Source organism: Takifugu rubripes, chromosome 17, assembly GCF_901000725.2.
Source record: "Takifugu rubripes chromosome 17, fTakRub1.2, whole genome shotgun sequence".
Taxonomy (NCBI): Eukaryota; Metazoa; Chordata; class Actinopteri; order Tetraodontiformes; family Tetraodontidae; genus Takifugu; species Takifugu rubripes.
Window position 1 is genome coordinate 6984160 of NC_042301.1, and position 25604 is coordinate 7009763.

The 25604-nt window shown below is 40.7% G+C and overlaps 1 protein-coding gene across 4 annotated transcripts in view; it reads right to left on the reverse strand.

Moving 5' to 3' along the window:
* Nucleotides 1-25604, reverse strand: part of dlc1 (DLC1 Rho GTPase activating protein) — a 56040-nt gene that overhangs the window by 22531 nt on the left and 7905 nt on the right. For all 4 annotated transcript variants that reach the window (XM_011618766.2, XM_011618765.2, XM_011618767.2 and 1 more), the window contains one exon: nucleotides 18350-18383. In XM_011618766.2, coding sequence (XP_011617068.2) covers nucleotides 18350-18383 — 34 coding nt within the window. The remainder of the gene's footprint in view (nucleotides 1-18349; nucleotides 18384-25604) is intronic.

Consider the following 25604-nt stretch of genomic DNA (forward strand, 5'->3'; position numbering starts at 1 on the left):
TGTCTGACCTTGATGTCCAGATGAAGGATCTGGTTGCAGGGAAATATCAGAGAAAAACCAAAGAAATGAACAGGAACATAAAACTGAGGCCATTCTGAGAGTTAATGAAAAATGTTTGGATTTAGAACAGAAGAATCATGAAGTGATCAGCATGTGTGTAATTGTTACTGGGGGGATCTTTTCATAACAGGAATCTCCAGAAATAGACTTATCCACAGTTGGGGGGCAGCCCAATAAGACATTAATTAGGGAGAGGGGGTATTCTTTCTTATACAAAATAGAGAGGAGGAAGCACAGGGAAAGAGGGGCAAACACACACACAAACAGAGGAAGAGTGAAGCAGACAAGCAGAGCGAATGCTTTACAGACACCCTCATCAGGATGGACTGAGCACAGTGACAATCAATAGAGGCAGAAGGCTGACATGAATGTATGCCTGCACGCACACACACACACACACACACACACACACACACACGCACACACACACACGCACACACACACACACACACACACACACACACACACACACACACACACACCAGAAAGAGGCACCAGATTCACAGTGCTGGTAGCTGCGTGTTCAAATGTAAAATGTCTCTCAGCAATGAGGAAGAAGAGCAGATAACTGTTGCTATTTAATAAAGGAAGAGTTGATCTGTAAATGTGTTTGTGGCCAGTCCAGCCTCAGCATCTCATCCAGAAACTTCAGAGGTAGAGGAACGCCTCACAGATAATAGAAGCTAGTTCACACAGAGCAGCTGACCTGTTGGGATGCCAGTTTGGTAGGAAATGTTTTCACATCATGTCTGTTGTAGCACAGGTTTGATTCCCTCAAGTCTTACTAGAAATGCTCTCAAATTGCTCCCACGTTCCGTAGTATTGATGTATTGTTTGGTAACGGACACACAAAATTACTTTCCCCTAACTGGCTGTTCTGCTGATGAATGACAATGTAAATAATCAAAAAAAACATAAAGACTCACAGGTGGCACCTAAACACATAATGAACAAACACTACAGAGACAACACACATGCACATAAACACACACTATATCATCACTCATATTTTTCTCATTAGCGATGGTGCTGGGTGGGTGTGAGAGATACAAGCTGTTTCTGCTGGTTTGATCATGGGAGACAGAATCACAGAAGAGTTACTGTGTACGTAAGTGTCCAGGAACTCTTGGGCAGCAATGGTAGACATATGGAGGCCTGCTGCAGGAATCTCCACAATCTTCCTTGTAAAGAAAGTGAGGCCAGACATGACTCCTCTGAATGAGTTTGCGATCCAAACATCCTAAATCTTAGAACAGTACTGTGGGGAACTATTCCAGACAAACGAAACCTGAAAACATAAAACCACTCCTTCACACTTATGGATGAAGACAGGTTCATCACCAGCTGGAGGATGCCTGGCCTGTCCAACATGTGCCATTTACCTTCCAGCAGCTGTGGAGCAAAGGGAGGGAAACCGTGGGAGTAAATGAGTGACTGCAGGGTGGGATGTGCAAATGATATTTGTTCATGTGTGCGCACGTGCACTCGAGTTATTGTGAGATGTTAATTGATGGTAAATGTGCTTAATTCTCTGGTGCTTTTATTGTCTTTCTTTCAACCTTTGTTATGGCGAGGTGGAGCAAAGACTAAATTCCAAAGGAACAAATGGAATATCCCCTTATGCAGAGTCAGTCAGACAGGACAGGAAGTCCATGCTGGAGTCTTCCTGCCCTGATCTGTGACCTCTCCTGAACCTTGGCCTCTACCACGATGAGCCAAAGCTGTCATGACAAACACAAACCAGGTTGAGTTAGGAGATTAGAAGAGATCAAGAGGCTCCTCTCCAACACAATGTTGGGGTCCAACATCTGACTCCAGTCCTGCACCAAGACTAATGTTATAATGCGGAACAATAACAGATGGGACAAAACCATAGAGCAACCTTTTCATCCATCCATCCGTCCGTCCGTCCGTCCGTCCGTCCGTCCGTCCATCCATCCATCCATCCATCCAAATTAGCATCACACAGTAGAACATCCTTTAATTCTTAATGAATGGCTTCATCAGAAAGATCTGACTGATTCCTCCTACTAAAGCAGGGAAGAAGATACCAAAAAAACTCTATGCGCATAAAGAAAGTCATGTTATCCACACATGGGTTTTTTTGTTTACAATATGAAGGGTTTTACATTATGTAAAATTTCTATGCTTAATTTAGCAGCTAATCTAAATTAAGAGAAGAAATCATGTTTAGACTTCGAAGACAACTTTGTAAATTGACAGGGTTCTGAAATACATTAGCTCTGTCTAAATGGCATGTTTACCACTGGTGCAGGGAGTTTTCACACATGTTGCATTGACATTAAGGTGAAGGTATGTTTGTTCTGTTTGAACTGTCCTATAAACACATTCAACCTTGGGCTGGTGTATGTGTGACTGTGATGAGCTGATCTCTCTAAGAACTGCCACCACAGGTAAATATTGTTGCCCTTGTGTTGTGTTCCACAGCTGGAAGTCCAAGTGCCACAAAATAATGGTTACAAAGCAACGGGGTGAGGTGTGAAAATTAAAGTCTTGTTTTGTAGTCTTTAGATAACTGTTGTTGGGCCACAGCAGAGTCAAACACAACACCAGGCTACAAGAATCGATGGTGTGTTGTGCTAAGCTTCATAATTCGCGCATTAGTTCTTATTACCTCATATCAAAGCTTCTTTTCTTGAGAACTTTAATACACCAAAACCTACATTTAGCTATACTCTCTATATGCTGCACATTTGCTTTATTTACTTGCACTAGCACTAGCACTCCTGAGCTATTGGACAACACTGATGTTGTTGGGGACAGGAACTTTCCGCAAAGAACAGGAGCTGCACTCAGACCTCAGCTCCTCCTCGGCCCCTGGGGGATGATAGCTCAAATTCTGAGAAATGAGGGAGACTAATACCGTCCAGCTGGAGGTTGGCAGCAGTGACAGAACCTCCATCTGCCCAACAGATTCGGTTTTACCTCTCATTGTTTTCATGCTGACCCTTCTCTGGTGCTCCATTACCCCTCTATTACCCATTAAAGACATACTGGGGCAGATTTGGGACAATACTAAACAGAAGGTTTTTATTAAATATGCTCCAATGTTATGTAGTGGAATTAGAAAATATCACTGTCAGGGTGAATGTATTAGAATGTTGCCATCAACCATGCAAATTTTTTGCCATAAATCTGATAAAATTACTGGCACTTGACTTCGAAGCTAACCAAATAATGCAGCTTCACCAGTGAAAAGTAAAGTTATGATGGTGCTTGAGGAGAGACTTCAGTAGTGGTGAGGTGCACCAGGGCAACCATCCCAGAGGCCCTCCGCTTATAGAAAACAGGCTCAAATGTGAGGCCTTCTTGATAATTCATTGATTATTCAAATTTAAAAAGACATGATTACCTTAGACAGACTGTAGGTGCTGGTGCCGTTAAGGCAAAAAGCCAAATCTAAAGCAAACAGAGGAAGGGCTTCTGGGCTTGGGTTTAACCCTCCAAATCTCCCTGAACTGCCAGGTTATTCCAGCTCATGTTTCACGCACACGCATACGCACACGCACGCACGCACACACACACACATACACACACACACACACACACTTTGGTGCTGGAATGCATACTTTATTACATTATGATGTCAAAGTGTCAGTAGTAGCTACCATGCGAATGCTGTGTGCCTGTGATCTGTGATTGTATTAGTGACAGCAGTAAAACAAGTTAAAATAGAGATTGGCCTGGCCAATGAGGGTCACAACAGTCAGACTTGTGTTCTTTCATTCATGGTAGCACAGGGGTTGTGATCCCTGAGTGACTCCAGGGTGAAAGGTCACCCACAACCCCCCTTCATTTGAGCAATGAAAGGACATTAAATGGGCAATCCAGGGTAAAGAGAGATTATGGTAAAACTCTTTAGAGCTCTATATTGGGATGAGTCGGGAAGTCAAAAGGTTAGTTATCGTGCCAAGCTTCTTTAATGTATAAAACTTCGACAGAAACCCACAAAAATGGTGGATATTTTCTTTATTTAAAGGTTAATTGAAAAGTTTTTGGCCTTTTGTTTTTTGCCAAATTCTTATTTACTGAAGAACAAAATGGAGAATGATCAAAGGGTCACATTGAAAATGGCAGGAATTATTATAAAACATTATTATACAAATGGAGAACAGAAGAAAACAGACATTTATCTACAAAACAGACAGAAGGATGCTTTAATGTATGGTCAGTGCAGTCCTTCATGTGTCGATTACCTGCTTCACTAATTAATAGTTGGTCTGCATTTTTGGGCAACTATTTTATTAGCTTCATGAATTTGTAGTTGAATTAAAGTTTTCATATAACACAAAAAGTAACTGATAGTTCATCATTAGACTCATCAAAAGAATTGAAGGCCAGAGTATATGTGTGTACATAAGTGTCTATTTGTGTTTATATTTGTCCCCAACTGGGATTCTGAGCCAAACGAGAACCCCAGGATAGGATCATCTTGAAATCCCAAACAGATTAACTGGCAAATTAAAAAGTACCTTCCAGAGTCTCAGAAATATGCAGACTCACAGGAAATAAAGCCCACAACAGAGTAAACAAACATGCCATGAGGTCAGGCACCCTAAGAAGCAGTCACCAGAGACGGGATCATTTTATGGGGAATATCCATCTGGAATAGATTCTGCTGGAATGTGGTCGTTTACCAGTGATGAGCTGTCATGCAGGCATCTTTCTATCCTTCTCTTGTCTCATAGCATTAATTTGACAGCTACCAACATGTTAAATTAAAACACTTTAGAAGGTCAATTAAAATAGACTTTATCACAGCCATGTTATTCATTCATTTAATTTATATCAGTCATACTGTATATTCTGAGTTGCCATTTCAGTTTCTCAATTTTCTGGTAGTTTTGCCAGATATCTAGTTTCTAAGGGTTTCTAGTAATCCCCTTTACTTTCTGCTTATTATTTTGTTTACTTTTGAATCATTAGCTTTAAATCATTCTGCATGTTACTATAACTTATTTCCCTAAGTGTATTTTTCATGTAGGTATTTCATATGGAATGTGTTCTGGTATACTCACAGATTATACCAGTTAGGAACCTTCTTGAGCAAGTGGGTTAGAGCTAGCAATTACAGTTGGGAAGGAGGTCCACTGGTGCAGAGCGTTCTATATATTTGACCTTGTGTCTTCCTGAATCAGCTCGTGGTGAATCATCGTCTTTGAACCTCGACCATGAAATAACTTTAGGGTTCAGAGGCACAACATTTAGATTTTTCTTGCTGGGTTTTGCAAAGGCACCGTTTTTACAACAGACTGACCAATAAACATTGTCAAGTATTAATGTGCAGGTCTTTGCCCTGCCATACTCTTTAAACCCCTCTACTTTCATACCCTGTTCCCATTTGTCATAACACAGTACCACCTTTTAACAAGCATTAGCATGTTCAGTTATCTTTACTTCCAGACAACAGAATCTATCTTATCAATGCAGCATTTGGTATTCATGTAATTCAGCCAAGGAAGCTAGAATGGAATTGTGGGCAAATGCGTCAGTGTGGCACAACAGCCTTGTTGTTCTGTGTTTGAGTCAGCGAGGGAGGTGGAAGTTTGCCCAAGTTCCATGATGAAAGCTCACATCACCTTCCAGTTGTGGCTATAATGGGTGAATGAGAAGTCAAGACTTCCCACTCAGGTATGGGCAAAGACAATTCTGTCCAATAGTGTTTATAGTATTAGTAGACTGTTGGACATGTAGACAAATGTGGAGTTGAGCTGTAGACTTTCTCCTGGTTTCCTTTTTTAAAATGACTTTTTCTTTCATATAATGAAATAAATGAAAGGTTTGTTCGAGTTTAGTCAGACCAGCTGCCCACAGTGTATCAAACAGTCTAAGCAAACATACAGAGCAGAAACAGTTCTTGCAATGAAAAGATTTGGTCAAATGAGTTCATGAGTTAAAAGGTGAAAGTGAGAAATTCTGATGTGACTGTGCGTGGTAGAACAAGCAAAGTAAACAGGTTTGGTGTGAGCTTGCTGAAGTCACTCGGTTTAGCAAAACATTCCAGAAACTTTGAAACAAGTGGCCTTCTGAGTGGACATTGGCTGGACCAAGAGGGCTTTAAATCCCTGAACAGGATCAGCATTGAAACACAAGAATTTAGTCAGAAATACCCCCAGGTGACAACTCACTAAATGTCCCATGAGAAAAGCTCAAGGATATAATAGTGGCCTAAACTAAACTGAGCAAACTTGGGCTAAAGTTCTGGCTCACTAACACATGCACAAAGAGGACAGTGTGTCCATATAGCTACAGGATGCTCAACTGTGTCTCATCACCGGAAAAACACACAAAAGCAGAAGCTCATTTAAAACCTTGAAGACATAGAGATAGGGAGACTTTGGGACATAGAGACATGGAGATATAAAGAACTGGAAATTTAGCCTCAATGATCCTGATTAAGGGCTTTAATGATCAAGTATTTCTATGTATTCCACTCTGTTCCAGATGTGCTATTAAGGTTTAGTGTCCAGAGAGGACATTTGTTGTGGATTGGTGGTAAAAAAAAAATAAAATCATGGGGCATCCATCCATCCATCCTTCCATCCATCCAAGACACACGTGGTCTTTCATGACCTCACCAACAGTAAGAGAGATGACAAGAAACATTATTCTTGACCTAGTTTTTACATTCTCATGACTATTAGATGCGGACACTAAAGTAAACAGTGCAGCTTTTCATCTGCCTTAATAAAATAATAATGAAGGTGCTATTTATAGATGGAAGAATTGAGCATCTTGACCTAAATCTGAAGACATTGAAAGGAAAATCACGGCAGTGAGGAAACCAGTGCTGTTGGTTTTTCGTTTACAACAGTAAGTGGACTATTCATGTGATAGAAACCTTCATCAACACCAAGATATGAGTCTTCTAACTTTAACAGCAAGATTTATTTGGAATTAATTATATTTTATTATTTCATGGAAGCAGATTTAGATTTGAAACACCTGACTGAAGTAATTTTTTTTAACACAACCATGCTTTAAATGTTGCCAACAAACATCTTGAGTTACTGATTCATCTATTGAGGGTATTATATTTAGCTACAACTCATATGTAGACTGTGTCTGTCTACACTTGATTCAATGCTTTGTTTTGGCTCAATCTCTGATGAACCTTTAATTGTTTTCTCTAATGTTGGGGTGAAAGTGTTTTGTTGAATCTAATTTGTGACACGGTCACCTGTTGTGTTTTCTTTCTGCTGATGTCACAGTGGTTTTCTCTCTCTGACTGGCTCTTTATCCATCCACAAGGCGTGAAATAGGCCCCATTGGGTCTCGCTAGGGTCCTTTATAACCACAATAGGCCCAAACCATCTGTGTGGTTGAACCGTAGGCAGGGTCTGAGTCGACCGGAACATGCCTCCGGACCTCCTATTGGCTCACCGTTAAGCCCAATACAATGGCCTGGATGTCATTTAACAATAGTGCATTCATGTAAAAGCAGGAACCCAAAGCTGCAAACACATATGGACATTCAAACAAATTGGTGTTTTCTTGCAAAAATATTTGAGTAAATCCACACTTGGGAGCTATTTTACATGTATATACTATCTTTGATATGGGACATGCACATCATGCTGGAATGTTGACAAACAGCCTAAAATAGGCTAATCTGGAGGCTATTTACTATATCAAATGTATAATTAAACAATAACTTCTCATCATTCACACCAATAGCATTTCAAAGCTATATGATCAAAACAGCGTGGCTCTATAAATGTGTACTTTGGTGCACTGTTATGTACTGAAGAAGACTTATAAGTTAAATAAAAGTTAAGTTTTTGTAAGCCCACCAAAATGGCACAGTATCATATCAAAGCTTCTCCTTCTTATGTAACAGCATTTGTTATTAAGTGCTAATCATATAAGTAGCCAGCTAAAGGCAGGAAAAATATTCCAGTTGTTCTAATCCATATTACCTCACAGTTCACGAATTCAAAGAATTGCCATTCCAAAAGCAGGACAATTGCCTGATCTTCATTTGAGGTTAAATATGTACAGGATTAATGTGGCCTGGAAGAATGAGAGCCTATGGACATACAAGATAGGATTGTCAACATACATACAAGAGCTGTACGAAGTATGTCATGATCAGGAATATGGCAGGCAATGTTCCCTCTAAACTGCGCGCTTGCGCAATCGTGCACTGCTTGCACATACTCAGCGCACAAGAAAATCTATGCAGCGCACAAAATAAAATTCAACAGAAACATATTAATTAATATCTAATTTTAGAACTGATATAATCTAGTTAATTGGACCAGTAATATTGTTTTGTGTAACATTTCGCAAAGTAACTCAATGAACGACAGGTGTCCAGCCAATAATCCAATACAGTTCACTTACGCTACGCAGCCAATCATAGCATTGACAGTGTTTGCGTATGTGCCCTGCCTTTACTCGCTGTGCAGGTTAGCTAGCTAACAACAGTGCAGCGGAGTTAAAAGACGCAAATGCTAATCCCTTATCATGGCGAAACGAACGGGCAGAGACACATTCACTCATCAAGCCAAAGTAAAAAAGAAATGCGGTTCTTTTAAGATGGAATAGCTGTCGGAGTATGTGCAAATAGAAGAAGAAGCGGTGAAACTGAGTGAGATTTTTTTCCCAGGCCAAAGCAGGACTCTCACATATAACATAGTACACATCTCATGAACAACAAGATTTTTGTCTTTTTCATTTTATGTGCTGCTGTCATTTGATTGTTTTAATAAACCATGTAACTTGCTATGATCCAAGGTTTTATGATCCAGGGTTTGAACAAGCGTGATACTGGTGTGTGGCAACAGCGTGCCCATCTGATGTTGCTCACAGTGGTCCTCAGTGTGCTCAGGGAGCTTGTATGTCTGCTCAGACACATGAAAAATTAGAGGGAACATTGATGGCAGGTGTCACTAATGTACTGGCTGTTGACACAATTTAGTGTGTATTTATTGTACATTCTCCACAGTGGACTGTCTGCTGTACCACAAAAGGCTCAAGTGTTTACTGATTTTTCTACAGTGTATGCACGTGCCAATGACTTGAAGTAACAATGTTTGTTTAGTGGTTATAAAAACAGTTTACACGTAATCGTAATCCTTGATTACAATTTAGTGTTTTGATGAAAAATGGTTCAAAATAGCACGCACAGTTTAAATGCCAGACACAATTTTGAGGTATACAGACAACAAACTATTACCACATATAATAAGATAATTAGAATCTGTAGGAGCCCAGGTATGTCAAGCTAAACTGTAGCTTTGATCTCAGTAAGTTCACACCTTTGCTGCCTAAAACTCTTAAAAAGAGGCTGTTTTAATAGACCTGTTTCCATTTTGATGTTGTTTGCATTTTTAAAGACCTTGTGGTTCAGGTTAGTCTGTGGATGAGCATGTTATTAAGTTTTACCTGTCAGCTGGAAACATGTAAAATTACAAGACCACACAAGCATATTTTGATCAGTAGAGTATAGAACAAAGATCACTGTACCTGGCTCTGAGGAATACTGGAGCCTACCCTGGTGCCAGGCCTGGGTTTGTGTGCCAGTCGTTGACTACCTGTAGCCATCGGTGTCAGATGCAATGTGCATTGGGTGGTAGACTAGGATTTGGAATTGGCTATTGTGTGGCAAAGAGCCAGCTCCCCAGCAAGCTTCTGGCTCCAGAGCTTGGGGAAGAGGTAGACTGATTCTGACTAGAGTTGCCCATAGTGTCAGTCGTAGTGTAAGTAGTGTGGGTTTACCAATAGCCCCCCCAACCATTTGCCAGCATATTGGTATTCACCACAGTGGATTACTTTTTGGGGTCCCTGGGAAGGGTGCTGGTGGATGCCCCTTCTCAGGACTGCAGGTTCACCAGCTGAATAGGGGTAATTTAGAAGGATGGCCTGCTTGATTTGAACCGGAGTGGTGTTTGGTTATTAGAGTTTAGGGAAATGTTGACCCCAGAGGTGACACTTGAGACTCTCCACAGTCCGACTGATGTTTATTCCCTTGAGCAAACAAAGTGAAGATCTCTGGGATGGGTGGTCACATCTCAAGGATGGAGATCACCAAGGCAGTTAAGCAACTTTAAAAGCAGAACCACCCCAGTGCTCTAGAAAATCTTCCTTACGTATCTTAAGCTTACAATAGTGTACCCAGAGGCACCCTGTGGGGCATGCATTCTTGGTGAGCTGCCAGGGTTGCCCTTTTTCACAGATTCTGTTCGCTGATTTTAAGGGCAGAATTCTGTGGCCTGAGGATTGCATTTCTGCTTTTTTGACAAAGTGTGAAATGGTAGAGGTAAATATTATCTCCTCCAAATCCATGGAGGACTATGGTTTGTAGTGAGTGGATTGCCCACTACAGGATGGAGAGGAGTTACTGCCCCATGTAGTGGACTTCAAACAAATGGGGAAAATAGAGCAGGAGAGTGACAGATGGTCGGAAGTACAGGTAGTGTCTGTAGCACTGTGGGCACTAAAATGGTGGTGGAGAGCGACCTAGACAGGAAGGTGAGGCTCTCTTTACCAGTCAATCTATGTTACAATCCTTACCTCTGGTCAGTAGCTTTCAGTAATGGCTGAAATTAAGGATGAGGTTCCATTTGCAAATGCAAGTGGCAGAAATGAATTTCCTGTATTGGGTAGATGGGATCAGCCTCAGAGATAGGTCAACGGGATCAGACATCCAAGAGGAGGTCAAAGCAAAGCCACTACTCCTCCATGTTGAGAAGAGCCAGCGAAGATAGTTTAGGCACCCTGTCGGGATGACTCAAAAGTGCCTTTCTGTGGGGGTGTGTTGGGTATGTCCATACAGGAGGAGACTCCAGGGCAGACCAAGGGCATGCTGGAGATATTATAGCTCTCGGTTGGCTTGGGAGTGCCTTACATCGGAGGTGCTGGGGAGAGGACTAAATAACCCCAGTAAATAGTTGTAATATAAAGATGAAATTAAGCATAGTAAAACAGTAGCTGATTGTGTTCATCTCTATCTGTGATGACTAAAATATTGAATAGTTCTATGTGAGTAATTTGTGAGTATATGAGCAAAAGCTTAAGTATGAGTATTATAATCTGCACTATGAGTATATTAGGATAAAGGGCATACAAAAACCTCTCGCTAAATATACCGACACCTCTTAGCTAGTACAAAGTCTTCACGTCCTTAATGGAAATGTACAGATTTCAAAAATGTAGACACAGTCCTAAATTTTCAGTGAAGCATTGTACCTTCAAGAAAATCAGTCCATGTCAGGTTTGCTGTTGTCACTTTCATTTTTATTCATTGACATTCATGTCTGGACTCATATGTGCTCCTTACTTCAATGCAGAGGTGAGGCCACACGGTATTATAAGGCACAATAATGGGAAATTATGTCAACTCATTCAAACAGGCCACTGACTTGGACAGTGGAATTCTCAAAGATGACGCTTCCAAGCATAATGCCAATCCTTGCCTTAAAGAAAAACCTGGTTCCTTATAAACTACATTGAAATATCCTAAACCTACTGTTTATATGTACCTACTTTTCTTAAGAGGACATGCATTAATGATATGCTTTGCTACTTCTTGTGCATGAGCAAGAGGACTGTCTTTATTATTTAGGCATACCAGGGTCTTTCCAGAGAGTTTCTGATGCACTCAGTCCTGTGTGTGTACATTTATCTCATTTGTTATACATGTGGGTGGGTGGTGGTGGTGTGTGTGTGTGTGTGTGTGTGTGTGTGTGTGTGTGTGTGTGTGCGTGTGTGTTTTATCTAATGCTATGGATAAAATTATTTGTCAGGCACAGAAAGGGGCAGCTACATATAAAAAGTGCATGCTTTAAAATTGTCATTGTCACATTGTCAGAAACATCTATATGGCAAGCAACAGTGTGCCAAGATATTTTTGAACGTGTCGCCACTTGTTTCCTCATGGAAAAGCCTTCCCATAGCCTTTATTACATGCTATCTATTGATCTGCCTTTTTTCAGAAGCACTTTTACTGTACAGAGGCCCTGGAGGGAACCAAATCTTCTGAAGGATAGTAGGACAATGCAACTTTGGATTAAATTATAACGCTCTGCTCTGGATCTAATGTGCAAATAAATATAAGCAAAACCCAGGAAATCAAATGTATGCAAGCACAGCAGGAAGTGTCTGCGTTGGAACCATTTGCATCTGTCCAAGCCCGAGTCACTTACCTACTACTCGATTCTCTGCAGCTGTCCTGCTGATGATTTCAAAACCTTTAAAGGCGGATGACCTGAGGTGCTCGCCAAAAGATCTTTGTAGCAAAAACATCCTCTTAGAGTGAGACATGCCGATGAGCATCCATCAAATCTTGATCTACCACCGCCTCCCACCTTGTCCGTGGAGTGGTTTCTGCTGAGATTTATTTTTAGCTCTTGTTCTACTGCTGTTTTATACTGCTAGTTGACATTGTACAACCTTTTTAACTCAACTGTGTAGTCCTGTTTCTCTCTCCTTATCCTTGTCAATCAGTCCTCTTCCAGCTTGGCCAGTGTGTTCCTGCCTGCTGCAGAGAGCGTTATGCAGCACTGCTGGGATGCATCCAACTGCTGCTGCAGTTCTCTCATATTCTATTCTGGCAGTGGGTGTATGTGTGTAAATTTAAGGAACATCTTCTGACATAAGCTTCAGCACTCTCTCTGAATATCTCTCTGAGTACTTTAGAGGATAGAATCTTTTATTCTCCTCTCCCATGTATCCTTTATTACTTTTCTCATATATCATTTCTTGTCTGTCATTCAAACAAAAAAGCTCCAGGTTGTCAACATCACAATTTACAGATATGAATCCAAGATGAGAGGTGAGACAATGGTGAAATACATACAACCAAAACATTTACCAAACATAATCAAAACAACACATTTAAGAACTGTTAAATGAATGAAAGAAGGAGGGTAAGAAATGCACAGGTTAGAGACTGTATTGTCATTGGTTCCTTCTGTGCATAAATCCAAATTACTGGGCACCATGGAGGGAATTCTATAAGTATAACACGAAGTGAAAGAATAAATCTATCTTTGCGACTATGGCTGCTATATTGTATTCCTCTGCTTACCACTAATAGAATGCTGGGTTGTTGGAGTAAAGCCACTGTATCTGAACACACAACATGCAGAAAGAATTTTCTAAGCAAATGGAATCCCTCTGCATTCTAAAAGAAGCCTATCATTTGAAACAGGCATGTTGCCACTGTTACTATTCTTTCCCGTCACAAAATTTCAACAATCCTTCAAGAATCCTAAAATTCTGCAAGAATGTAAAATAAGATTTTTTTTTAATGTCAAGTTTCTTTACTTGACATTAAACTCTCCTCTTGCATGTACTCAGAAAGCATTTTCTTTGTAATAAAACTGAGAAGAATCCTGGACCTTGCTAAGTGCTTCACACAACAAAGTGCTTTACACTGCTAATAGGCAGAAGAAGAGACAAATGTTCTCAGTGAAGGATTTTCACAACATCTACTGTACATGTGTAACTATTTATGCAGCATACCAATAATTACATTCCACACTAAGTTCACACGTGAGTGAGTCAAAGGTTCTTGCTGAATGGTCCAGCATGTGAAGGTAATATACACAGCTTTGGCTTATTGCAGCCTGCTGATAACACTGTACTCATCACGGACAATTGACTTTATGGTCTTTATGGGTTTGCTGAGACTGATAAGGCTGGATTCCTGCAGCTTTGCTTTTCACAAGCTTCTAGCAAGTGCTTCTCCTGTTTAATGACCTCTTTAACAATGTTGTAAATGTCGACCAGGATGGGATACAGGAAAACAAACTTCACAGACACACACACCTTACTAGCTCTATGATATGTCAAATTGGGGGTCTAATGCATGTCTAATGCAAGAGCACTATGAACACATGTGGAGAACATCTGGGTCAGTATTTATAGCCCCATGACATGTGAGACTAATTCCCTTTCATTTTCTATACCGGTGATAAGAGGACAACATACAGTCGGTAACCAAGCAGAGGTGAAAACAATGGTGTCCTCATTGGGGGCCTTACAAAAATCACTTATATTAACTGCATCTTCATCTTGCCAGGTAAATGTACATATGGCACAGCTACATTCTAAACAAGAAAGTCTGTACTGCTGTAGATGATAAACTGCCAACACTGGCCCAAAAAAAAAGGTGGGGTTAAAAGTGAGGGTAGGGTGTTGTTGGGACTTCAAATGGTGTGTAGGTCTTCAAAATGTCAGAAAAAATCTGTACATTAAATACTTTACTGCAGGGCCACAACTATGATGGAATGTTGAAGCACGTATGTGTGGGTGTGCCCCAAACGTGACTGTAATTGTGTGTAAAACCCTTTGATGCGACCATCTGCCTGAGGACAGTCTGCTATCAAACAGACATTCCTCAACCCTGACCGTTTGCCCTACTTTCTAATTCTGACTCCCTCAAACTGTAGCACCCTCCAGAGGTGAGCTACAGTCAGATATCAGTCAACTGTAAACATCAAGATACCAACGTGAACCCTTCCATATAGAGCTAACAAAACCAATCTAGTCCCCAGCACGTTCCAGACAATTAATCTCTGACTTCTATGCAATGTTAAGAACCGGCTGTAATGGTACAGCCCACTGGGACAGGACTGGTTCAGTGTCCTGGAGACAGTTTGCGTGTCCCGCAGAATCGACACTGAGAATTTTAGACCACCGGTTGATGGATGGAATCTCATACCGGATCACTGCCAATATTGCATGGCTTCTGGCGAACCTTTTCAATTATATGTAATGTTGTCAAATAAAATCCCCTTTACAACAAGACTAACAGCCCTGAATAAAACCTCCATCCACATGTTTATCTGCATAGCAGATGGAAAGCACCAATATGTTTGACCCAATTTTACCCATGTTATGATTTTACATTTCACCATTTAACATTTGTCTATGTTTCAAGAAGACAGGTTGCATTAAATTAATCAGAAGACTCACAAACTTCAACCTTACAGTATTTTGACAGTGGTTTATTCATCATAAACTCTTCATTGTCTTAACCATATTTCTAGGGGCAGAGCAGAAGAGTAAAGTTCCAGTTCCAACCTTGATGCAGGACAGAGTGTGTCACATGTGTGTGGGAGTGTATATTGCGGCTGGTGTAGACTGAGGAAGAGGCCAGGCATGTGACCTTGCACAAAAACAGAAAACTCCTGAAAGCTGCATAACGGCAAAGAAATTTGGAGTAAGGCAGAGCCCATCTGAGAGCAGGAAGAAGGAGCAGAAACATCACTCATGAGCTGTTATTGACTTGGCTCCAGGCTGTTTGAGCTTTATTAGATCTGTCAAATCACCTTCTCAGATTAGATAAATGTGCTCAGGAAACAAGTTACTGCAGCATACATGGAAGAAGATGTGTTCTTCAACAAATTAAGATTGGCAGAGAAATGGGGTTGCATATCTGATGTGGTCTGAGTGAAAAAGGGGAGCAGGCGTACGAGCAATAAATGCAAACACACTATATAGTTGAATATTTTCACAAAATAAACTTATCTTAATCTTCCTGCATTATGTTGTGAAGAATGCTTTGGTTGGAAGAGAAAATGATGTGAGGATTTTGTCCATGTGTTTTCAAACCAAATATAAAGCTTTTGCAGGCAGACAATTAACTCAGAATAGTATTGACACAAGGGGAAAACCCAACATAATTACATGGCTTTCACATTACCGTTTTGTGAGTCAAATAAGGTATCTTTATTTTGCTGAAATTTGAAGGTCCAGGACTGGAGTTTATTTTCTTCTGAAAACAGAGGTGGCCAGATGCTTCCCTGTATTTCACATTGCTAAACTATTCCCATGCTGGTTTTACCTCTATATTTAGCACACAGTAGAGGAGTAAAGGAGTGATTGCCTCTTACTGGTGTGAGAACAAAAGAGTGAAAAGTTTCTCTGGTTATACATATTTGTCATATCAAAGGTGACAAAAGTAAAAATGCTAACCCAGTGTGAATATTGTGTGTTGTATAAAGCTGAGGTTTTGCCTGTGTGTTCCTGGTATCATGTTCTCTAGTATCATGTTCTCTTATGAGACAATGACCAATTGTTTCTCAGAAAAATCATGCAAAGTTGCTGCATGACTGTCATCAGACAAAGCCACAATCAGTCGTGTCTTCGCTCTGTGTTGGGTTTATGCTGAATGATGCAGCATCACAAGAGCTCCATAGCAACACACCTGATGGGTTGGTGCTGATAAAGCAGCAGCATGTGAAGACACCGTGTTTGTGCCTCTGACGTCCAGAGCATCAACTGTGCTGAAATAGACTGTGAACCATGGAAACATCTTGTTGAGGGGTGTGTTTCCGTTGTCCCAGAGATAGTAAAATTAACCATGAATGAGCTGTCTTTCATGGCTGTGCAGCAGGAGCCTTTAGGGCATTGTGAGTGATGTAACACTGTCACAAATGTGTAATTCCCAGAGGCTTAAATAGCAGAGATACAGAGGGGGCTTTGAAGTGCCACAAAACTGGGCTTTGTGCTGTACCCAGTTCTGCATATCCCCGCCAAAGCACGTGGTCCCCCAGTCCTGGGCTCCATAAAATAGACCCAGAGATGGCTGTTACATAACTTGCTTGCAGGAGGTCAGATTGATTCCAGTAAGGAAAATGACTAAGAATGCATGACCTCTTTCTTAATATCATGTATTTTGCAACCTTTAGAACCATCCTCCATCCATCCATCCATCCATCCATCCATCAAAAAAACAAAAGAAATGAAATTTAAAGGCCTTCTTACGCAAATATTTGTTCTCACAGTCGAATCATACTGATACATGATACAATTCCCTGAAATGTTTATGGAAAATATTGGTAGTTAGTGGGGTGCAAAGAGTGACCGTGGACTCCTACTGGGCTGCCTGTGAGACAGTAGGAGACTAAATGAACCCCTTGTCTCCATGTCAAACCACCTCTCTGGTATTGTTTGCAAGTGGCCTGACAACACAGAGAACTATTTCATGAATGCTCCCCCCCTGCCGGATGTCAGAAGTGGGTCTATGCATCCATGCTTTGCTAATGGCCCATTGCATTACCAGGGAGACCCTTGACCGAGGGGTCAGAGCCACAATGGAGCGGATCAATGGCAGATATACTTTCTTTATTATGAAATGTTGTGTTATGTGTTATGAATGTTATTGCTGTTTTTCCTGTTAAAAGCAGATAATTGTCGACTAGATAAAATAAAGGCAAGAGTTGTTGACCTGTTTAGGAATAGAGCATAGGTGTCAAACCCTGGCCCGTGGGCCAAATTTGGCCCATAATGTAATTATATTTGGCCCGCAAAGTCGTACCAATTGACTATTAGTGCTGGCCCACCGGTATTATCCTTTAATGTGCATGTGCTAATACTACGAATACCAGAATGCTCTGCTGGTGTTTTGGTGTGAAAATCCACACTCCACATCAGTTGGTGGTGGTAATGCACCAATATGTGGCTTGCCAACCACTAAGAGAGAGGAAGTAGTCATAGTGACCTTATATGCTAATGCTAATTCTGGCACTACCCACTACCTGAAAAATGATTAAAGGAAAGGCAGAAAATAGGACCTTTCTGAACAGGTAGGAGGCAGAATATCTGTTTAGATATGTAAAAGACGGACCTGTCTGTCTTGTATGTGGATCCAATGTGCATTAAGGAGAACAACAGATGACACTATAAAACACATTACCAAGACAAGCACACACACCTGGAAATGACTCAAAGGTGCCAGAAAGTAGAAGAGATGAAAAGGCATTACATTTACATTACATTAACTTACAATGGAAAAAGATTACTGTTAAAATTTAAAAGAGAAGAAATGAATGCCAGTTATATTTTTTTAAAATTTGAATTTCAACTTTGTATGTGTGCAATAATAAATTATATATTGTATTGTGTTAAGTTTTGCTTGTTCCATGTTCAGCTGTTGAGCAAAACTAGTTTAGGTCCATATCAAAAGGTTCCCTGTTATAGCTAGAGGAACAAAAATCCATGTTGGCCCGTGACTTTGTCCCAGTTTTGAATTTTGGCCCACTGGGTATTTGAGTTTGACACCTCTGAAATAGAGGAACAATCAAAGTTAACTGATTACAGGGAAAAACATTTGTGGCATCAAATATGACATCCAGCCTGGCTCTTATCATGAAAGCCCCTGTAGACCTGTCTTGCCTCTTGTCTATATTTGCATCCAGACACTTCACATGACAGGGACCACACGAACCACGCACACATTCTTCAAATTCACATATTTAACAGTCAATTCAGTCAAATGTCTCTTCCATGAATGCAAAAAACAGCAAGAACCTACCAGCCTTTTCTTTCTCAGGAATATTGGAGCCGCCCTGGAATAGAGAAGACAAAAGATTATATCATCACTCACAAGTAAAATTAAACAAAGCAGGAAATCAAAGACCTCTGCTTAAATTTTCAAACCTTAGATGTGTTGCATGTTCCCCTGTACATACAGCATGGATTAAAGTCAAAATGATTACTTAACTACTTAATACTTTATTAATAAACTTCTCCAGAATAGTAGTGATGCTATAACATGTGTAGGGTGATTAAACGTGACAGGAGACATTCATCATTCTATCTGGATTGTTATTTCATTTGTGACGCACATATGCATGTATATATAAATATATATTTTACATTATTACCATATATGCTTTTTCTATTTTTATTATATTTGGGGAAAGATTAGTAAATATTTCTATTACGTGTTAATAATAGATAATAAATATTAGGGGCTAAAATCTGGAGGAGGAATAAAGATGCTGGAGCTTTTTACACTTTGGTGCTGCACAGATAAACCAAAGCTTAAACACTCTTGTTGCTTGTGTCTGTTCCCAGTTTTGAAACATCATCTTTAATCTTTTGAAATTCCTGTTATAAAAACTATTCTGTCTGGATGTTGAGTTGCATCCATGCTTAATTTAGCCCAGCGCAGAAGAATAACTGACAGCTTCATGGAACAGGAAAATCTCAATGGACCCCATGTTCTATCAGTTATCAAGGGGGCTTTTATTTGTCCTGTCCCACCAAGAGAAGCGTGACATGATCTCCTGAGGGAACACAATGGCTGCTCTCATACAGTTGACATTAATGTTTTGGGGAAAGTGTTGGACGAATCCTTTTATTTCCTTTTAGCTGTTTTTGTAATTTCCTTGCCACTGTTGCTTGTCTGGGGTCAGGCCCTGGGATTCTGGAAAGGCCTTGAAACAATTTTGATTGTATAAGACGCTATATTGAACAGTGGAAAAGCTGCCTGGATCATTCACCTGTTAGCCACACAGATTGTGTGGGCAAAAACAGCATTTCCCGACTTCATGGGTCAGGTTTCAAAACAAAGGAGATAAAATTATCTAAGTATAAGAATTTATTGCTGCCTGTCGCCCTGAAGAGATGAGGGAGAAAGACAAAATGATGACTCCTTCCTGCTACTACATCACTAAATCACAAGGTAACATCAGACATGGATGTATCTTGTGCTGCATCAGCTGTTGGACTCAATTACATTTCTCCTGCTTTTGCAGCCAAAACACTTCCTGGCTGGCTGCATTCCCATGTTCAGCCACTTCAATGCTTACAACCTGTTTTCAACTTCCCTTCTTTCCAGGCATTTCTTTCTTACTGTTTGTTTTTCCTTCCTTCCCTCTCATTCTTTTTTCCTTCTCCCTCTCCTCTGTTACAAAGTTAATGTTACTTCTTGCTCTAGCTGCAGTAATTCTACATTTAATTTTGTTGAGTTTTCAGGTGAAAACTACCCAACTATTAAATATGAATAAAACTACACTTGATTTGAACTCAAAAAGATAAATAGCACAATTCCACACATGTGATAATTGGAAAAAAGTCCAGAATCAGTGAGTGGAATGTCCTGTAGTAAACTGGTCAGTATGGGAGGTCTGGATAGCTCAGACATTTCAGTTGACCAGTGTGCCCCATTCCTATTGTGTAAACGCAACACCACGAGTTTCTGTCCATGACCCATGACGGCATCTATTCGAGAGAGTTTAACCTTCTCTAGAATAGATGAGCATTTGTGACTATGAGACCAAGGAGGGAAAACTGGGAATGAACAGTACCAGTAAGTACCACTGTGTTCAAAACACAGCAGCTATGGTATATTGGCTGAACACATTCCCTGCATGCTGCTATGCAGGTTGCCAGAGTGAAGTTGTCCAGGACATGTCAGGTGTCCGCTGAGTAGCACACACACACACACACACACACACACACACACACACACACACACACACACACACACACATACACACACATCAGCTGCCTCATTTCATATCACTTGTTTACTGCAGCAGGGTAGTGTGGGGCAGGCAGGGGTGCAGAGTGTGACTGGAGTAGCTGCAAGTACGTCTGCATGATTCAACTCTCATGTCAAGCTCATTTTTTAACATAAGAGGAGGTTATCATGGAAAAAGGGGGTTTCTGCCTATTCCAATCCATACATAAAGCAAGGATATCCCTAAAAAGGAAAACAAATCATTTTAAAAACCTACCAAATAATAATCAACCCCACACTGTTACGTGCACATGAATGGTGTTTATATGCCAGCATCGGAGGTTTGAAGCTGCTGGTATGTGGCTCTTTAGCATATCTGAGCAATCCCAGGCCCCCTCCTCCTCTCTATCTGCAGTATGTGTGTAGGTCTGTGTTTGACCACCCACAGGGCCAAGGATTAAGAGGCTCATGCTAACCCAAACCTTTTCCTCACCACTTAACGCAAACAGCTAAATTGATGCAGATGGCTTATGGTCAAGTTAGCTGGTGGCTCCAGCACCAACTCTACAGTTTGTGTGTGTGTGTGTGTGTGTGTGTGTGTGTGTGTGTGTGTGTGTGTGTTGTGTTGTACCTTCAGAGACAACAAGGGTTCATATGAAGCTACTCTATTTATGCCATTTTAACCTTATTAAATATATAGAAGCAGGCGGTCATTATTGTATGTTTCCCTAAACATACACAAATAAATTAAGCTGTTTTATCTTTGCACAGCTGTCAGAGTGTGATTTCTTTTTAAAACTTCTTTTGGAACCTGTGTGATTGTGTATCTGTGTCTGCTGTGTCCAGGGACATTACATGAAATCTGGATCTATTTGGGTTTTTTGAATGTTCTAATGCTCTTTTTAGTCCGACACATATACAAGAATTTGTTTTCCATGCTCTGGTGACCCCTAAGTGCATGTGCAAAAAGAAATGTGGGAAGCATTTTCTTTTTTTCCCCCTTTGAGGAAAAGTCAGCCAACCCTCACCCCCGTGCTTTCCAACTGCATCCTCTTCTCACACTTTGAGAGTTTCCATGTGCTACAAGCGTGTCGACAGGAAGTGATGCGATAAGCTAGTTTAATGATGCATCAGAACATTTTGTGCGAAAGCTGTATATTAGTATCAGATGTTAAAATTAACTTTGATTTTAAAGGAAAACTGCTGTGAAATCTTCAGCTCAGTTTACTCGTCTTTAGTTGTGTAGAAGGTTAAACTTCTACTGCAGACACACCACCTACAAGTACGGTGGCCGAGAGATACAAGGGCCTCATTCTGCCATTCACTCACAAATCATAAACTCACTTCTGAATGAGTGAGGCTGCCTGACAGAAGGCCTGACAGAAGTGACTCCACATTTGTTTACAAGAGAAAGCCAACAGGCTTCTGGTTTCAGGCAGAGTCTGGTGGGAATAAGAGTTGGGCCCCCCAAACCTAAACTGTGAACTTTTTGACTGGTCTTTGAATCCATCCCCGAACATGGTAATAAGTCTCTTTTAAGCTGTTGCTGAGCATGAACAACAACAACGACGACAAGAAGCAGACAACAAATGGGAGAACCATTTGTTGGAAACAACTGATCAGTACATCAAGGCCACAAGGACTAAGAGACTCAACAGATACCTGGTGGGTCTAAAAGCACTGTCCACACACGTATAGGACCAGCTCAATTAAACCAATACAGAGAAGAAAAACAAACAGCTAATAATAAAGAAGTTGGCATACAAGGATGCAGCAAATGATAGGCTCCATGAACATTAGTGCTGGCAGCTGGCAACCCTCTGAGGCAGGTTAGCAGTAAAGTACTCAACAATACATGAATTGCACAATGCAATAACACAAAATACAGCTTGTCTTCAGACAATTCTATTGATTTCCCAAGGATAGCAAACACAGAGTTGATCTACCTGCTGTTGTTCTACACGAGGTTCAGTTTGTAATTAATGGAAAATAGTTAATGGGTCTAGCCTCATGATCCCCACAGCATTAACTAAACAAGCCTGGGGATTACAGGCTGAGATTTCTGAGAGAGAATGGAGAATGGACTGACAATACACAGGGATTACAGCATGCAGCCGAAGACTCCAGGACAGTCCGATGGCAGACAGACAGCTTACTCACTTAGCAGAAAATGCAGAAGACACGGCTTCACCGAGTCAATCTCAGGCAACACAGGGTTTAATTTGGCAGGACAGCAGGACAACAGGACATTGACTGTTGGCTTAGTTGCTGCTGCATTGTTGCTGCCATTAGTGTGGAAGTGCCACCAGAAATAGTAACAATAAAAGGCCCAATTCAAGTATGTATGTAGACAGACAGACAGACAGACAGACAGACAGACAGACAGACAGACAGACAGACAGACAGACAGATACGATGTAATACTTTGTGTTCCTTCTATGATTATTTATGTTGTTTATTTTCTGTTCTTTGCTTTTATACGGTGAGTTTAACATAATAGGTAATTGTCACTTGGTTTTCAGCTTTTGTAAAAAGACTTGAGACAGTAATGGAATTTATTTTAGGTAAAAAGAGTTTCACAATTTTCTTGTGAAGGAAACGTTCTGAATGTTAGACTGGGATGCACAAACGCTTTGGATCTGTCTAATGCCTAAATGGTTTATTTCTGTTACTCTAGCAAGTGAAAAAAAAGTTTATCTAATGCAGCAAATCCTTCTATCCTGTTCCTGGAGTGCTTTATTCATTGGTTCTAAACTTGAATCAACAGGAAAAGCAAGATTTCCTCTGGGGGTGAGGAGGAGTTAATCTTTCACATCCTGCTCCAAAGACGAGCCATTTTCTTTTCTAACCTACACCAAGATTGTGTTTGTCTCCTTGGAACTGCTGTGAGTGACTTTAGGGACAAGGACATAACCAAGAGCCTCTATTGCCCGAGACTAGGTTAAATATGGGGCTGCAAGTTCTGTCCAAGGATGAGGAAGAGGAGGACGAGGAGGAACTGTTGTAGGGTTAAATAAAAGGTGGTGAAAGTAGGAAGCATGATTGAAACTTTGGGAAGGTGTGGTTTGGATAGAGCAGGGGTCACCAACACAGTGCCCGAGGGCACCAAGTTGCCCGCAATGACCACATGAGTCGCCCGCAAACCTGTTCTAAAAATAGCAAAACTCGCAAGTGAGGTGCATCTAAGAAATTTTTTTCTACCGCTATTTTATTTAAATCACACCTGCATTTACATAGATTTTAAAATGACAATGTCTTAAAAATAAATAAAAATATAAATAAAGTGAAGGTGAACCCTGACCTAGTTCAAAGGTCAGTATAGTGCGCATGAAAGAACCTTTGCGCTTGTGGAGAATAAACTAGCGGGCAGTGAAGATGGTGAGTGGAGTGCAATTTTCTACCCCAAAAACATGGCAAAAAGAAAACAGTAAAATTATCATTTTCAAAGTGAAAGGGAGGAAGAGTAATTTTTTACTACTGTGAAAGGAAGGTGTGTATGTTGCATTTGTGGGGTGACTGTGATGACAGTGAAGCAGCACAATGTGGAGAGACGCTTCACTACGCGTCATGAAAGCTACAATGCCAGCTACCCACCGGGAAGCATTCTACAGTCAGAGAAGGCCCCTGAGCCAAAAAGTGTGTTTATAAAATGTAACAGATTTTGAACAGAATTGCAGTAGATTTGTTCAGTTAAGATTTATTCAATATGAAAGTTAATTTTTTTTAAATGTTGCATAACTTTTTAAAACATGGTTCAACATAGTTTATGAATTGTTAAAATGGTTTAGTTTCTTATGGTTGAAAGGGTCTGGTGAAAACTCATTTTTTTTCTGATCAAATGTAGAAGTGATCATCTGAACAATTGCTGAGATTAATAATAATAAAGTGTTGAATATTGATCTTTTCTGTTATTCACTCTCAGTTATTGACACACACACAGACACACACACACACACACACACACACACACACACACACCAGAAAGAGGCACCAGACAATTTGTTATTTTAGAGGAGTGTGTTAAGCGGTAGCCCTTCACACGACTCGGTACCCATGACTTAGCTCTTGGTTTCAAAAAGGTTGGTGACCCCTGGGATAGAGGATGTTTGGGGGTTCTAAGGCTGCCAAAGCGGAACAGAGAGGAAGGACAGAGCAGAGATCTGCTAGTGACCTTAGCACGCAAACCACAGCACTTCTATTGTCCACCAGTCCAAAGACAGATAAAGAGCTAATTATGTACAACTGACAAACAATTTCTCTGCCTGTCCAAAATTAAAAAGTCTGTTCATAAATCATCTCTTTCCCAAACAGTCATCTCCCATCAGGATAGACCCACCTTATGATATGGTTGCTTTTCCTGATTACGTTAGGGGTGGACTGAAGCACAAAGCTACATCCGACAGACACACACAAGATGCTACTGACTGATCTCAGACAAACTTGTGATAACTCGTCTAGCAGCTCCTCCAGAGGAAGATCTCCATGGCTGAAAATGTTAGGAGCAATACACCTGAGCTCCCCTGCCCTCCTTGTACCAAGAGACAGAGAGAGACAGACCTTCTCCCTCATGACCACTCTTGTCTTACCCCCAGAGACAAAGACGAATTTCGTCCTCAGCATGTGGCACCACATGACTGAGGTCAGTGTTTGTGAGGACAGGAAATCAGCCAACATCCTGGATGACAACCACTGCAAAGGAGATGTGGACCACCTGGACGAAGTAATTGGAAGTCACAGCATCAGCCCTCCGTCCTTAACATTACGGACAAGTCGACTTACACAACACGTTTGTGATATGGATGTAGATCAGCCTAGATGTCTAAAAGTGGGCTGTCCTAGTACTGAATACCATAGAGAAAACACTTTTCATCCAATAAAATATATTTAAAACTTCTTTATGGACATCCTGGGACTTTCTTAGCTACACAAATACTATCTCCCTTTTTTTTTTTTACAACCATACAGACCTTTACCAACAATAATAGTGATAATAAACCTCTACTCTTTTAAATAAAACAGTTGTAAGTAAAGCGGCTTTAAATACAATACATGAACATATACTAAGTCTGTGATAGAGGATGGCTTGTTTCTTTCATATACTGCCTTATTTTTGAGGCTCAAATAGAAACTAGAACCACAGGAGTGTTAACATGTTAACAAACATCAACACACACACACACACACACACACACACACACACACACACACACACACAAATACATGCTTTGTCTGGTTTTTGTGCTGTCCTTTTCACAAATACTGGAAAACCACCTGTAGATGACAGTAGATGAGTTTGGGCAACTGTTGCCATGGAGACACG